Source organism: Pteropus vampyrus, unplaced genomic scaffold (genome assembly GCF_000151845.1).
Source record: "Pteropus vampyrus isolate Shadow unplaced genomic scaffold, Pvam_2.0 Scaffold81, whole genome shotgun sequence".
In the NCBI taxonomy this organism is placed as follows: Eukaryota; Metazoa; Chordata; class Mammalia; order Chiroptera; family Pteropodidae; genus Pteropus; species Pteropus vampyrus.
Genome location: NW_011888862.1, coordinates 7,624,327 through 7,641,243, shown reverse-complemented (window position 1 = coordinate 7,641,243; position 16,917 = coordinate 7,624,327). Strand labels below are relative to the sequence as shown.

The 16,917-nt window shown below is 45.2% G+C and overlaps 1 protein-coding gene and 1 pseudogene across 5 annotated transcripts in view; one reads left to right on the top strand and one right to left on the bottom strand.

Moving 5' to 3' along the window:
• The window catches only part of SH3KBP1 (SH3 domain containing kinase binding protein 1), a 267,401-nt gene that overhangs the window by 243,462 nt on the left and 7,022 nt on the right, over positions 1-16,917 (top strand). For 4 of the 5 annotated variants that reach the window (XM_011363025.2, XM_023532335.1, XM_011363022.2 and 1 more), the window contains 3 exons: positions 6,045-6,154; positions 9,704-9,832; positions 14,031-14,302. In XM_011363025.2, coding sequence (XP_011361327.1) covers positions 6,045-6,154; positions 9,704-9,832; positions 14,031-14,302 — 511 coding nt within the window. The remainder of the gene's footprint in view (positions 1-6,044; positions 6,155-9,703; positions 9,833-14,030; positions 14,303-16,917) is intronic. The other variant, XM_023532336.1, reaches the window with a different exon arrangement.
• On the bottom strand, positions 14,865-14,980 carry LOC111741739 (annotated as a pseudogene).

Genomic DNA, 16,917 nt, shown 5'->3' with positions numbered 1-16,917 from the left:
TATATAATGGAGCAGCACCTACAAGGCATTGGTTTTGGGAGGGTTACATGAGCGCCCATGTGTGAAGCATGGAGTAATAGCGTGGCTGAACAGTAGCTAAAACCTGTTTACTCTCAGCAGCTGTGTCTTGAAAATGTCACACCTGGATTATACATGAAAACACAACAGCTAATCTGCTATATCCTTACACATTTTGGAGAGCTTATTTTCCTGCAGAAGCTGATTACTGCTTAAATGAAATTTTTTTTGGTTGGCGACTCGGCTAACAGAGGTGTTCATTTGACCCCTAATCATGAGCTCATCTTTGTAGTCTGCACAGATTTTCCATACTAGTCACATGATTTATGTGTGGGATGAGATTTCCTCCTGTCCAGACTGCCTTGCAGAGAAGGTACCTGCAACCCTGTGAGTTTAGTTTTCTCAACTTAAGTCTTTTAAAACAGTTTTTTTTTTAAATCAAGATTTAACTTTATTCTTAGATCTCTATTCCCAAATCCCACAACTCCATCAATGGTGTATGAAAACAAAATTCAACCTGTGCGAGAATAATCCTCTGAAGCTGATAGCTCAGATCATTCTCTCATTTTCTTTTTATGGTGGTAAAACTGAAGCCCAGAAAGGTTGTTTGCTAATTTATTTAGTAATCATTTATTGAATGCTCAGCTCAAGCCAAGAATGATATTAGGCCTGGGACAAGGATAACAGCTACAGCTTCTTCCCTGGCTCTTAAGGGAGAAAGATAAGTCAACAAGGGATATCAATGCAGAATGCTAAATGCTGAGATTGGAGTGATGAGTGACTAGGGAAGCATCCAAGCCAGCCTTTAGGGTACAGTCTGGCTTCTTGGAAGAAGTCCCAGGTGCCCTAGCCAAGCCTATGGCTCTAAGGGAAGGGAGTCGAGGGAAGAGGAAGAAGTCACCTAAGGGGCAGAGAGTGCTGTGGGCACCTGCCATACCATGAGGACCTTGGCCCTGCTAAGGCACTGGGATTTCATGAGAACTTCGAGCAAAGAAGGGAAATGCTCAGATTTGTACTTTAACATCTCTTTCTGGTGGCAGCCTGTCGAGTGGTATGGGGCTTAGAGTGAGAAATCTATTATGGCAGTTTCAGGCAAGAGGTTCCAGCTTTAATGATCCTTGACAGAGCCATGTAGGATACAGGATGGCTTCCAGAGATACTGGGAGGTAATAACATTGCCAGGCTTCAGCTAAAGGGAACTTCCATTCCAGGGCTCTTTCTCGAGTCCAGAGCAGCGAGCTGCAATGAATAAACAGAGCCATTCAAGAGCTTACGAACAGTTCCTTGGGTGACAGCTGCCTTGCCTCCGACTTTGACTATTTCTCTTCGATGTTTTCAGTAAATGTGCTTTAGGTCACCTGTGGTCACTGGTATCACTCCTCCCATCTGTGGGAAATGAGCCCACATGTTCTAATTGAACTAAATAGGGTGTGACTGAAATTCATGGAAAATGGGCAATTCCATGTGGCATGAAGAGTCAGAGGCCTTTCCAAGCCGACTCTGTGTCCAATGTGAATTATCCCTGGATGTCTGCGGAGGGCTTGTCTTCCAAGTATCACAAAAGCCAAGAGCCTCACATCCTTATGAAACTAACTTTTAAAAACTACCAGTTCAATAGTTTTGGATTGACTTATGGGCATTAAAACAATTTTTTATTAAGAGGAAAAATCTCCAGCCAGACTGAGAAAGATCATATCAAGTTTCAGCCTGATTCACGTCAAAACCACCATGAAAATCAGGACATTTTCTTTGCACCATAGTGGGTTAGTCATGGAAATTCTGCCTTAATCTCAGCTACCATGGCCACAGTCACGAGAGTGTGCTCCGGGCCACTGAAAAGTTAGGTTGTAGTACTGAAGAGTTTCCCCCTTCACTGACAGAAAGCAGAAGTGCGTTGCAGTTTGGGGTCTGAGTTTCCCTTTTTAGCAAGAGAGCTCATATTCGGTGTGTCTTATTCTTTCTGGCTGTTCAGTTTTGTTGTTGTTTCCAAAAAGTGCTTTTTATGAGCCCAAACGAGAAAGTTAAAGATAGCTGAATAAGCATGAAGAAGAGTGCCTCCCCCTGCAGTAGTCCGGCCCTGAGTGACAGACAGATGAGGCAGTCTTCTTGGCCATCTGTGGTGGAGAGGCTGGCTAAGTGTGGCCAGGCTTCAGTGTGTGCGGGTCTTTCTAGTGCAGGTCTCAGCCAGTGAAACTAAATGGGCCAGCCAAGCTTTCTCTGTAGCCATGGCACAGAACGCTGCCGTCCACCCTGAAGGTGCTGCCTCATGTCCCACTAGTGGCCACCTCTGTAAGCTGCACTCCTGGAATCAGATTATTCTTGGAATAGTTTGTTCATTCGTTGCCTTGTTCAGTTGTTTGCTTGTTCTTTCATTTACAGAATATTACGCACATTTTCCCCTGGAATGTACTAGACGTTGAGAGCTCAAAGATGAGGTTTTGCCCTCTTGAGGCTCACAGTCTTAAGTGTGGGAGACAGACACCCACCTCTGAGTCGTTTTGGAAGTAAGCTTTATTACAGACCGCCATCTCACGTGTTGTCAAACCCTCAACTCTCAGAGGGACTTAATTATCTCAGTGGGTGAGTGGGGAGCGGAGACGGAGTCCTCCCTGGAGGCTGGCAGACATTTCCTGGGTGTGAACTTGTCTGTCCCTGCACACCAGTGGATATACCAAGTCATCTCAAGGGGGCCTGAGGTTGTCCCACCTGCTCTCCTTATTCCCCATAACCCTCTCCCATGCCACCCTGCATTCTGGGTCACTTCACGGGCCTCCTTCCCACTCTAGCTGCAGTGTTTCTGACCTGTCACCAATCGCCCAAGCGGTTGCAACTTTGATCAACTGCTCTGGCACCTCTGTGGCCCCAAGTCAGCACTGCCCAGCCCCAGCAGTGGAGGACACTCCTGCTGATAAGCCTTACTCTGGACAGCTCGCCCAGCAGCCTCTGTACTCACTGGGCCCTAGAATTCCCTGTCACACACCCAGTGGCCCCTGCCTTAGTGCTCTCTCCTTTGCTTGGTCAAGTCCTTACTTATCCCTCCCACCCCTCAGCCTCAGCCTCTGCTAGAGCAGTGCCTCTCTACCTGGCTGCATGCTCATATTACCCGCGGAGATTAAAAACCTATCCATGCCCAGGCTGCACCCCGGATGAATTCAGTCAGTCCCCGGGGTAGGATCCAGGTGTGAGTCTTTTTAATTGTCCAGGTAGTTCCACCATGCAGCCAAGGTAGAGAACTAGAGTCACTTATACTTTAATTGTTTTGTAATCACCCCGTTCAGGTTTTGCCTCCAGAGCTTGCTTCCATTTCCTGGACAGAGCCATGATATAGGCGGTCCCTCTCAGGCCCTGGTAGTGCCCAGCCAAAGCCCTCAGCAGCGGCTTGTTTGCTGGAACCTTTAATGGCCTTCTCCTTCACCTCCTCCCCTGGCTGCCTGCTCAGCATCTGCTCCTCAATTTTGTGTCCTCTTTCCTTTCCTCCAGACTTTCTCTGCCCTCTTCGTGTCTCCTGTCCTCCACAACCAGCCTCCATCCCTCAGCAGACCTCTCTGCCCTGAGCCTTATTCCCTGCTCCTTACTGGGGACCTGCATGGAGAACCTGCTAAACAGAGTGCATGCAAGGATATTGGTGGACACTTTACTATAATAAAAAAAAAATTGGAGGGGGGGATCATTTAAGAACAGTTGTCCAATGATAGGGGATTCAGTCAATAAATTATGAATTACAATGCAATGGAAGATTATACAGCAATCAAAATACTTATGAAGAATTCTTAGAATCATGACTTATTCTGTTAAGTGAAATAAGCAAAATGCAGTGCTACATACAGTGTGAACTAGACTGTTGATAGAAAAAGGTCTAGAGGGTAATATACTGAAACACTAATAATGGCTGTCCCAGTGTGGTAAGATTATAGTTGACTTTCTTTTGTTGTTACAATTTTATGTTTTTTTTAAAGTATATACCTTGAGCATATATTACTTTTATAATCAGAGAAAAAGTGATTTTAAAAAATGAATTGGGAGAATATTAATGTCAGATGACAGCTTTTGACATCAATCCAAGCGTGTAATGGGGAATCTCATTTTCAGACAACACGGGGTTAATAAAGGTGAGTCCTGGAGTGTGGTTAGGAGGCAAACCTTTTAGGAAAATAAGATTCTCTTAAAGGGAAGGTGCCTGAGAGGATCAGGCCAGTGACCTGGCTCTGGAGAGGCCCACCAGGCAGTGGCAGTCTTGGCCCACCCCTGAGCCCTGCTGGATGTTTACTGGCTCCTCCTTGGCCTCTGAGCACCACTGATATTTTTCTTTGTGCTGTCTCTGCAGATAGCCTTTGGTTATACTCGTTCGTCTTGCCCTGATGTATAAGTTCAGTGAGTAATTATTTACTTCACCAGGTGCTAGAATAAAGTCACTTCACATAATCCCAAGTGTAATGTGATGATATGTTCTGATCGGTGACTTGTGCGTGCTTTTGTATGTTCCACCAGAGGAAATGGTTTGCAGACAACACTTGCCTGTTCATTAATAGAATAAAGCCAGACCATTTATTATAACCATCAACAAAAGAGCTCTCTCTAAAATAAGAAGGGGGGAGAAAAACATAATTTTTATCTATTCTGTCCTGAGTCAGCATATTTGCTTTCAGCTGCAAATAAAGAATATCTGATTAAAGTTGACTAAAATAACAGAGGGTTAATAATTTCACATGGCAAGAAGTCTGGGCACTAGATTATTCCAGGGTCAGTGGGTGGCTCATTGGGGTTGTCAGTCACCCAAGGTCTTTCCATTTTTTTGCTCTGCCATCCTCAAGCTCTCTAAGAGCATTGGCTGTGCCTCTCCTCGTGGTCATAAGATGGCTGCCACAGCTCCAAGCATCCTATTCATACACAGGCATATCCCAAGCAAGAAGGAAAAAAGGGCAGCAACACAAATGGCCTTCCCCTCACTTGTTTCTCCCTATCTCAAAAGGAAATCTCTTTCCTAGAGGCTCTCAGTAGACTTCCCTTTATTTCTCAGTGCCCCAAACTGAGCTACATGGCCATCTCTAGACCAATCACAGGCAAAGAGGAGAAGGATTGACATCATTGACTTAGACCAAACATGGTTCAGTCTAGAGACTGGGCACATTGTCCTGAAACAAAACTGGGTTCTGTTAAAGGGAGAATGAGAAGCGGTTTAGGAAGGCAGTGCCTAGCATAGCATATGAAGCACAGTATACTTGTCAAGAAGAGATGGTGTTGCTCCTGTTACAAGCAATAATGGATCTCAGGGTCGGCCCCTTTCTGCCAGCTATTCCTTTATGCATCATATATATTTCCTCATTTGTAAATCCCCAGAGCCCTGTAGATCCAGGTAACCGCTTGGCTTAATTGTTTGTTGAAGAGGGTGACAAAGTAAAGGCAGAGACTTTCCTCCTGGATACATGCCAGGTGCAGTAACGATCTGGCCGAATGATTCTACATTCATCTGAGACATCAGGAACAATGATGTACGCTCTCTGAGGGCAGGCTCATGTCTGATGTACTCACTGGTTTAACCTCAGTATCGAGCCGTGTGTGTTGCTCAATCATAATGGAGTGAATGAACGAGCAGACCTATTATTGAAGAAGGTAATGTCTTCATTGAGTGATACCTCTGGAAGGAGAATGATGCCGGGCTCTGTGAGTTATCTGGAAAAGTAGAAGCTTACTCTCCATCCCCAAGGAGTTTATGGTCTAACATTAGGGTGAGAGCTGATGGCCAGAGTATCACGCTACAATCAGAGGAGGAGCCTACCCTCTTGTCTTTTGGAACCAATGACCAGCGTTCACATGTTAGCTTGTTAAACCAAGGGGGAAACCATTATTCATTCAGTTAGAGTCATGTTTATTGGATGACCAAAGGATGCAAACAGCCTTCGTAAATGATGAAGTGTAATCCAGCCAGCCATAAAGGATTATTATTAAGGAAAAGAGGTACTTGTGATATAAGAACCTTCCCTCACTCCTGTTGTTGCTCTTAAAAATCTGTTTCACTTTTGTTTTAGACTTAGAAGGTTTTGACTCCGTGGTATCATCTACTGAGAAACTCAGTCACCCAACCACAAGCAGACCAAAAGCCACGGGGAGGCGACCTCCATCCCAGTCCCTCACATCCGTAAGTGTCTCCTCACTTCTCTACAGCTGAAATGCAGGAAACATTAGAGATTCTAGTTAAAGACTCTTCTGCAACTGGCTGATTTGAGGACAAATGGGAGAAGGAGGTCGTGAGAGATATACTGCTGACCAAAAGTGATTTGAGAGTCTTCTGGAATCAAGCAGCATTTCTATTTGGTTTTTTTTTTGTGTCTGCCAGCGGGGTGGGCACTCCCTGTTCACACTTTCCTTCTCGCTCCTTCCAGAATGATTCTTGTTTGAACCTGAAACAAAATTAGTAAGGAAAAAAAGGTCATGTTTTATGGTAGGAAAGGAGAGTGAGGTCGGTTTGGTCTATAAACAAAGCAAAACTTTACTAAAGAAAGATCTGACATTGTACAGCAGTCGACAGTGGAGAGCCTTTCTCTCCCAAAGCCCCATTATTAGCACCCCTTCACAGAATCCCATGCAGACCTTTAGGAGATTATTAAAAAACATATGAGACACCTGGTCATGTAGGAGAGACTGGTCAGAACACTCCAGATAACCCACAGAACTTTTATTGTGTGGGTCATTCTGAATGACTTCTTTTCTCATCGGAAACCTGTAGCACATTATTGTACCAAATTTAAACAATGAAATGCATAAAGATACTTGTAATCCTGTTCACCAGAGCTAATAACTGTTAACTTCTTGCTATATCCTTATATTTTATTTAAAATTCTATTTGTATATATAAAATTGTTTCTTAAAAAATGGGATCACATAGTATGCATTGTTTGGAATGTGCTTTCCCCCGTCATATGGTGTACCTTTCTCCCCCGATCATTGCACATTCTTCCATGATATCACATTTAATGGCTGCCTAGTGTTCTAACCTGTGAATATATGAGAGTTTATCTAGCCAGTACAGTATTCTTGGACATTTATATTGTTTCCGATTCTTCATTTATAAACACTGAAGTGAATGTCATAGTAGAAAAATCTTGATACTTCTGCAAGCAGTGTCTATCTATATTAATATCGACATTGATATTGATATATATCTATCGCAGATTGCCTCATCCTTGCAGGTCTAAGGCCTTATGACCTTCACCCACGTACACTAAGGAATTAACCTTTTGCAGGTTTTCCAGGACACTTTCTACTTTTACCCCATCACTGATCGCATCTAAGGAGTCATCATTTAGAAGAAAAAGAATGCCACTTTTCTTGAACCTCTTCTCTTATATCTTCAGAGCCTGGAAGCGTGGTTTGAGTCATCCTGTTTCTCCTCTTGTATGAAACAAATCTAACTATGTATTGATACCTTTTCAGGAGACTAGGAAAAGTGCCCTACGTTTTCACTTTTATATAGAGTACCACCTTCTTTCCTCTTTTTCTCACCTCTTTACACCCTCTCCAACATGCCTCATGAACACACAACCTACTTAATTGCTTCTTAGCTCTGTGTTTAAATTTTCAATCCTACCTTTCAAACGTTTTCTCTATAAATCCTTCATCATTTTTGTTTTCCCTCCAAATTCTGCCCATCTTTTCAAGATCTTGACGGCCTTGAGGCATCTAGAATTAAATACAGAGAAATGCAAGTTATCATATCCCACCCCACCCGCGGTCCATACATCCAATGTCTGGGAGTTTGTTTATATTTTGGGGTCCAGGTAAAGGCTTCTGATCTTAAATTTTTAGACTACAGATTTGTTCATTTACTCATTCAAAAAATATTTATAGGCATCTGTCTTCTATGGACTCATCTCTGTGCCACATACCAAGGCTTCAACTGGGAATGAGATGTACATGGTCCCTGTCTGAAGGAAGCTTATTGCACAGTAACTCAACGTTTGGCATTTTATACGGAACAATTTTATTTGCAGACTTAAAACAACAGGATACATTTGTGCTTTAAAAAAGTAGAATTATTGTACCCCCTTCCATTCATTGCCATCCATCGCCATATGGATATGTACATTGAATTCATATTTACTCTTCTTCCAGTTAGCACGTTTCATAGCAAAATGGGATTAGTGGACATGGACATATTCCTAAAAGACCATTGGAGGGAATGACTGAGGAAATGCACCAGTTATGACTCCCCAGCCTTGGGCCTCTCACTTTAGTTTGAGCTGTCCGTTTATAGAATTCAAAGAGCAAGCTTAGATTGGCAGGTCATCAACCATAGGTTATGCAGAAGGAAACTGGCTTTTTGAATAAAATCTCATAATGAAAGGATACAAGCATTGCAAGGTGGTTAAGCAGTTAAGTTTAGATTCATGAAAAAGCTCGGTTGGTGGGTGTTAGTCTAGATAATTGGATTTTCAGATTAAATAAAGATTAACAGACAAGACCTTTTTATTTTAAAGCTTTGCTTAAAAATTCCCTAAATATATTAGGTTTCTCTCTTAGAATAAACAGAAGAAAACAAAAACAGAATTTGTAGGCGTGATTTTCTATAATGGCACCAAGTGAGGATTCTGTATAAGACTGGTTTCTCACCATAGGGGAAGATGGCATAGAGGTGATGCTGAATAGGAGCTCACCTGAAGGTATCTCAGAAGAGTCCTCGTTTAAAAAGATTCCTTGCCACAGAAATGCTTGTTTTCATTTGCTCTGTCCTAAAATAGGGAAATTCTAGCACAGTAATCATTTATGACTCAGTGAATTCCAGTGAATTGGTTCACATTCATCCAGCTTTTTTTAACATAGAGTCAAAAGGAAAATTTATTAGAGAAGGGGTAACACTCCATAGACAGCATGGTCTCCTCTCAGAAGCATCTCCACAGAGAGGTAGAAAGGGTAGGAGTATTATCTCCATATTTTACCAAAAGATGCTGCCATTCTGTAAATGTACCTTTGCAAAGATAGAATCCAAAATGGATGTTGATCGTCTGTGGCAAGGAGAGCAGAGATTTAGCAACAGGTACCAAATTAGGTGTAAGCTTGCTGTGCTGGCAGGAAGGCTTTGGTCTGGGGCTATGGAAACACTGGTCACTGGCCCACAGGCCTGGCAATCCCTTGCCCCTGGAAACAATTTCCTCTTAGACAGGTCTTTTTAGGCACTTCTCTATGCAGTAGATATAGCGGTCCTGGAAAAGGATCAGGAGGGAATGGAGGAAAGTCAAGTTAGAGGCAGCCTCCTCTCAACCTGTGTGTCCTTCCCCCACTGGACTTATCAGCCCTGTGAAAGGAGGGGCTGTGTCTGACATGCCACCATTAAGATCAGTACCAATCTCAGTGCTTGGAACATGGCAGCAAATATTGACAGAAAGGAAGAGGCTCCGAGGGATGGAAGGGGCAGGAAAAGATGGATGACAGATGAAATGACTAATGTGCATCAGTGGAAAGATCCCATAGAAAGATCCCTGGTGTAGGAAATCTTGCTTTTTAGTCCCAGTTCTGCTACTATTGCTAGTACACAGACTATAGCAGACTTTCTGCCTCACAGGGTTATAATCAGGAGACAGACGAAATAGAAGTGTCGAGCGCTTTGAAAAGCATACAACATTATGTTAACAAAAGCTATGTTGGCTAAGGTGTAATTCTGACAAGAGCATTTTCTTTTGGCTTTATCCAGTCTTCCCTTTCAAGCCCTGATATTTTTGACTCCCCAAGTCCCGAAGAAGATAAAGAGGAACACGTTTTGCTTTCCCACAGAGGAGTGGACCTGTCAAAGAAAACTTCGAAGACTGTTACCATATCCCAAGTGAGTGACCAGCCATGGTGAGGGTGTCCCAACAGCACGTGATCCCTGCCTCTTAATGTGTGCTCTGACAATAAGTTATAAACCAAACAAGGATAAACAGATGTCTTAGTCAGTTCAAGCTGCTATGGCAAAGTGCCATAGATTGGGTGGCATATTAACAGAAATTTATTTCTCACATATCTGGAAGGCTGGAAGTCTGAGATCAGGGTGTCAGCATGATCAGATTTTAGTGAGGGCTCTCTTCTGGGTTGCAGACTGTCAGCTTCTCATTGTATCCTCCATGGGGGAAAGAGGGTGAGAGAGCTTCTAGGATCCCTCTTATAAGGGCACTAATCCCATTCACGAGGTCTCCACCCTCGTGACCTGATCACCTCCCAAAGGCCTCACTTCCAAATATCATCACAGTGGGGGTTAGGATTTTCACATATGAAATTTGGGGGGACACAAACATTTAGTCCATTGCAACAGACAACGCAATTTTTTGTCATTCTTTAGTGACAGTAATTGCTTTAGTCATCAAAATCCCAGAGGCATGTTATAAAGTCTCCAAAATTGGGAAAAATCACTGAGAAACAAGTTCAGTTAATGATTTCTCATATGTTCTCTTGTGGTTTGACCTCCTCTTCATAACATCAACCACACATACACAAATGCCCTCACGCACCACCACCACCACCATCACCATGACAACAACAAAGACAACTTTAAAAGCTTGAAGGTTTCTATGAAGAATACATTAAATATATTAAATGCTGTGCCCTCAGCCTACAGATCTTGACCTTTATGTTTGGAACTGGTGGTGTCACAAATTATGGCTGGTAGCTCATGAATTTGAATAACTCATGGGGGTCTCTTAAAAGGTGATTTGGATTCATTTATTAGGATGAATTTATAATCTAAAAACATTTTAATTTCATTGCACGCCCAGGAGATGGTATAGCTATTTTAAGTTATTGGCTTATGAGAAACAACGAAGGCATTGTTTAGCAACTGCATTGGTTTCTGAAGGATACCTTGTACAAGTTTTGTTCTTCCTATGAATGTGAACCAAAATTTTAAAATTTGTGCTGAGAGCTCAGTCAATTAGAATTATTTTCTATAAACACTTGTAACTGCTTTCTTTCTAAAAGTAGAAAACTGCAGTCATTTTTAAAGGTACTTGAAGCAGGAGTTAACACAAATCAGAGATTATGTGGGATTTTCCTTCTCAGAGATTTAAATTTTTACATGTATAGATTTTCTTGAAAATCTGATACAGTAAGCAAAAATCTCCCATAAAACAGATCAATTGTAAAAATTCTCAAAACTGAAGCATTCTTCCTTTTTATAAAAGGATTCCACTTACAGTAATTGGATATAGACTTATTTTTTCTGGTGACCACAGGCATACCTATAGTTAGAGTTGCATTGTCTATAAAATTCCTTGGGTGTTTCTACAGTGACATCTACTGGTAGGCAGTGGCTCTTCATGTTTCTAATTTGCACAGTTCTATCCCATCAGCCTAGTACACTTCCCCGCAGTTGTCATGTCATGTTGTTTATTGCCTCTAGAAAATCCACTTGAACTAAGGTGAAGGTATATGGTGGCCTATATTCTGTGAGCACTTAAAAAAAGTACTTTTTAGCCGCAATGGGCCTAGAGAGCAGGTCATGTAGGAAACTCTAAAAGAAGCATTGATTCAGGAAGTGCCTGGAAGTCAGTGTGAGGACATTGATAGGTTGGAGGATTCAAGATGGGAAGTGGGGAAAAGTATGAACCTAGAAAAAAAAATAGGAAAAATAGGGAAAAAACTGAAGACAATAAGGACAGAAGAGTGTGAATTTTCAGACTCGAGTAGCCATTTGTGACATGATACCAGACTTGAGGGTCCAGCTGATGGGGAAGAAGATTGAATTCCAGTTCTGCCAGTTACTAGGCTGTGAGACTTAGGGAATTTTGCAAACACATCACTGAGCCTCCATTTTCTGCTTGGTCAAACGTGTGTGTGCCAACCAATACTCATTACAATTGTCTAGCTGACATCCGGCATGTGACCAGTGCTCCATAAATGTCAGTTCCTCTTCTCTCTTACTAGAACTCCTACGAACAATAAGCATGGGATGGCAGATCGCCATCTTTGGCAGCAGTAAGCGCTTTTCCTCAATGGTGACTTGGCAGAGAAAAGACGAGCAGAGAGGCTGGGAATGATGGCCCATCTGCTTCTGGCTCACTCTCCCCAGTCGCTCCCTCTAGCACAGCCTGACTCCAGACTCTACCTCCTCACTGTGTCAGCCAAACCCCTTCTTGGCTCCTGCCCTGGGCACCTGCTACTGGAGGGCATCCTGGCTGTATGGCCCAGCTTCTCCACCAGCCTCGACTTCCGCCTGTCACTCACCCCCTTACCTCCCAACGTCCTGCCCTCCCCGCTGCTTACAGCACACTTTCCCTTGATACCAGCTCCTCCCCTAGGCCTGCCTGCCACATGCCCCTTTTCCCTCCTACCCATGACTGGCCCACTCCCCGTGCCCTCCTGTCCTTCTCAGCATACTTCTCCATCAGGTCTCCTCTGCCTGTCTCCTCTGCCTCCAGCCTGGCCCTCCTCTGGCTCTTTCTCTCAGCATAGCATCCAGCTCAGGGTCTCCCACATCTTTGAGAATAAACAAAATCCTTCCTTGATCCTGTCTCCTCCTAAGGCTTCTCTATGAACACTGTCTTTCTCCCATCTTCCTTCTTCAGCCAAATTTCTGGAAAGCGAATTCTAAACTTGCAAGCCACACCCCTCACCTCCTGGTCAAACACTACCTGCCTTGATCTAGTTTTAGTCTCCCTTGCTCCACCAAATGGGCTCCTCCGGTTTTCCTCTCAGTACCCTTGATGCACTTATCCAACCATTTTTCCTTCTAGAAACTCCCCCGGGGGACTTCCATAACCCAAGCTCCTCTTCTAGTCTGGCTTTGTCCCCTCTCACCACTCTGTCCCAGTCCTCAAGGGCTCGACCTTCTCTTCCTACCTCTTCAATTTGGGAAGTTCCCAACTTCCATCATTGAGCGCCCTCCCTTCTGGTTCTGTGTTATGGTTTCCTCTTTCTCTGGTGATTTCTCTGGCCCGACTCACTCCTTCAGTTGTTGGCTCCGCCCACTAGACATGTCCCCTTGGCTAACCGTCACGCTCGTAAAATTCACTTTCTAAAATGAAAATCATTATCTGGGCCTTCAACCTGTTCTTCCTCCCATGAAAGGTACAACTTCAGTGCATAGGCCCTCCATCCCCACCCATGGCCCCTGGTCTGTACTTCTTCCTCACACCCTGGAGTCTGTCCAGGAGTTCCTCCTCCTGGCCATGGGATGTCTGCTCCCTGAGGGCAAGAACCACATCTCTTGGATGAGCTTGCCATCGCCACATCTCTCCAAGCTATCTTCTCTCTGTCCTCTTGCTTACTGCCTCAGTCAAGCCCTCACCATTTCTAGCTTTTATGATATGAGAGTCTCCCGGCAATTCTCTGGGCCTCCATACCTGGCCACCTTTAGCCCCTTCTGTAGCCACAGTGATCGTTAGCTTAGCCCATCATCTTTTTAACTCTTCCCACGAGCCTTCTCCATCTTCCTAGCCTTAGCTCTCCCATCCTACTCCTCTCTGTCCCCTCTGACACTCTAGCCCTGTGAATGACCGCTTCCCATAAATACATTCCATTCTCTGTTTCCTCCTCCTAGACCTTTTCCTCCAACCACCCTTCCTCTCTTCTGGCTGCCTCCTAGTCCTCCTCCTCCAGGATGGGGCTGTCAGCTCCTCCCTGATGCTTTCCCTCCAGGATGGTCGGTCCCTTTTATGTACTTCTGCAGCTCTCTGTGCTCCCTTGCCTCTGTGTAATCTTCCCGCTCTTCTACAGGGTATTGGTTGGTCTGTCAGACTACACTTCACTAAGTTCTGAGTTCTTTGAGGACCAAGAAAACGTTTTGCCCACTCAGAGTTTTCAGAGCCCAGCAAGTAGGTGGGTCTCTGGATGTGTACATTAAACAGCTAGGAACTACCTGGCCAGAAAGGTGGTCAGATTTAAAATATACAGTGGGAGGCACTTCAAGGGCAGATGTCTACACCAAGTAAGCCCTGGGAGCGTGTGAATGAAGGAATGAGTGAGGAAGATGGGGGCGATGATGTAAATGAGGGAATTACTAAACATGAAGCCCTGGTCTTAGGCCTCTCTGCCCTCCCTCAACACAGGTATCTGACAACAAAGCACCCCTGCCGCCCAAACCAGGGACCATGGCTGCTGCTGGTGGTGGCGGGCCAGCCTCTCTGTCCTTGGCAGCGCCTTCCCCTATGTCATCCTCTTTGGGAATAGCTGGACACAGAACCAACTCCCCATCTCTGTTCAGCATGGAAGGAAAACCAAAGATGGAGCCTGTGTCCAGCAGCCAGGCGGCCGTAGAGGAGCTAAGGACACAGGTTCGCGAGCTGAGGAACATCATCGAGACCATGAAGGACCAGCAGAAGTGAGTGTCTGGGGCCCCTTCTTCAATCACCTCCTGGGTTGTTCTCCTCTGGGCCAAGGCCAAGTCTGCAAGCCTAGGTCTCAGCCTGTCCCGGAGTGTGCGCCGACCTCTCCGGGCATGGTGGCAGCAGTGGTGGGTGTGTGTGTGAACCCAAGAGGCTTCATATAGCTCAGCTCCATGTGTAACTGGACCTTCTACATGCAGGAAGGGCACAGGCTGGCTGAGCCATGGGCAGGAAGGAGTCAGTTAAAGCAGCAATTCCAACCTTTTTGGCACCAGGGACCGGTGCTCCTATGAGAATCTAATGCCTGATGATCTGAGGTGGAGCTGAGGCGGTGATGCTAGCATGCGGGAGCAGTTGCAAATACAGATGCTTTGCTCACTGGCCTGCCTCTCACCTCCTGCTGTGCAGCCTGGTTCCTAACAGGCCATGGACTGGTACCGGTTTGCTACCCCTGAGTTAAAGGACTGATGTGCTCAGCACGCTGCTAAAAAGAAAGATCTGTAAATCCCCATAAAATACAGTATGTACATACATGTGCCACTTTTTTTTTTCTTTTTATGACTACAGCACCTGGTCTTCCTAGGTGGTCTCCCATTTAAGTACTAACCAGGCCCAACCCTGCTTAGCTTCGAAGATCATATATCGGGCTTGTTCAGGGTGGCATGGCCGTAGACCATGGACCGTGGCTCCACAGGGGTGTGAACCCAGGACCTTCAGTGTGTAAAGCAGACATGCTAATCGCTACACTATGGAACCATGTCCCATGCGCTGCTTCTTAATGAGCCCAATGGCCAACTTTTCCTCTGGCATCAGAAAAACTGCAATTTCTAGAGTTAGCTGCCCAATGTAGTAATTGGCTTGCACCTGGGGGCTGTAATATGTGAAAAGATGTAAGGAATCTTTAAACCCAAGACTTTACATTCAGCTAGATGTCCACCCCATGAGACTCAGGGGGCTCTCTGCATGCATGCCTACACACGTGTTTCCGCATCTCTCATCTTCAAGGAGCACTTAGATGAGGAGAAAGACTCGTAAGCAAAAATAAATATCACACGTAAATACTACCCAGCATGCCATATGCATTGACAAAAATGGTAAGAGGATTAGAAGTCAGGAGGTACTTTTCTGAGTAAACTGAGGCTCAGAGTTTAGGAATCAGCTCTTTCTTAGAAGAATGGGGGTGGGGGGAGAGGCATCTCAAGGAAGTATTTCCTGAGTAAGATTTTGAAAGATGATCTAGGATTGCCAAGAGCAGAGCACTCCAGCAAAGGGAACAGCATGGGCAGGTTCATGGGCACACAGAGCAACCTAGTGGGCAAGCAGGTCAGCGCATCCCTGGTACCTGGCTGCCTGGGGTGGGGGCAGGTGGTGGGGCCAAAGACCTACAGTCATCCCCTCAGAAAGATGCCCTAGGACCTGCCTCCCCAGGGGCGCACAGGGCTGGAGGACCCTGAAGTGTTTTGCAGCCAGATACTTTTGGGAATAATTGGGTTAAACAAAGTTAGTTTCTACTCTGACAGAGTGCTCAGAGCTTTTGTTATACATTTGATAGATGAATAGGATAGTATACGTAGTGTTTCCCAAACTTAATCACAGAGCCATTTTTTTTTCCTAGAGCATTCTAGGACGAGGATTCTGTGGAACTCACTTTGAGCATTGTAGCTCTATTCAGGTTGTGTTCCACTCAGACTGGGAAGTGTCATGAATGTGAAGCCCCTTGGACTTACACCCTATCTGCAAGGGGCCCATCAGATAAATATGCAGACAGGCAGGATGGAACTAGAGAGGATCATCCGGGGCTAGCCAGCCTCTCACTTGTTGCCTCTCACTCCTTAAAGTCCCCAGCTCCTATCTGGCTCTGCACATTACGGGTTTGGGTCCCCAAAGGCCCCATCTGTGTCCAGGTGACATTAGTCCCCTTCCTAGACAGTGACCCCACACCCCAGTACATCCTAGAGCACTGGTTCTCAGCCTTCTGAACAGGACTATCATTGAGTCAGACTGGCCTGGATTCAAGGCTTCAATCCTTGAGGCCCTCCGAGAGGTACCTCAGACCTTCCTGCATGTCTGAAATCACCTGCATCTGCGTGCGGGATCGCCAGTGCTTTGGGGCTGCCCCGCTCCATTTTCCTCTCTCCACTGTGAAGCCTGGGAATAGTTGGCCAGAATTGTTCTTTCCCAGCCACCATCTTCTTGAATCAGGACATCCCAGTTGCCCCAGTCCAAGGCCTGCCTTTTGCAGCCTTTCTCAGCCTGGCCTTCATGCCCAGGGGCAGTGGGTCCCCACCAGTCTCCTACCTTAGCTCTTAGTGTCACTTTTTTCTTCAAGTCTGTGCCAACTCTCTTCATCCCCAAATGTGCTGGTTCTCACCTCTCCGCTTCTGCCCTAGCTGTCCTCCGTCAATTCCCCCATCTTCCTTCCACCTCGTGGACTTGTGTCCTTTTTTACTAGTTCAAGATTTACTGACTTTTCTTTGTACCGCCTTCCCCAACTAACTCTTCAACCTGGACCACTAGAGGCTTTGCCCGCTCTAGTCTTCCTGGAGTAATGCTGTTCGCTTATGACCTACCTCACCTTCTGCTTCTTTCCTAAGCCCTAAGTAGTGCCCAC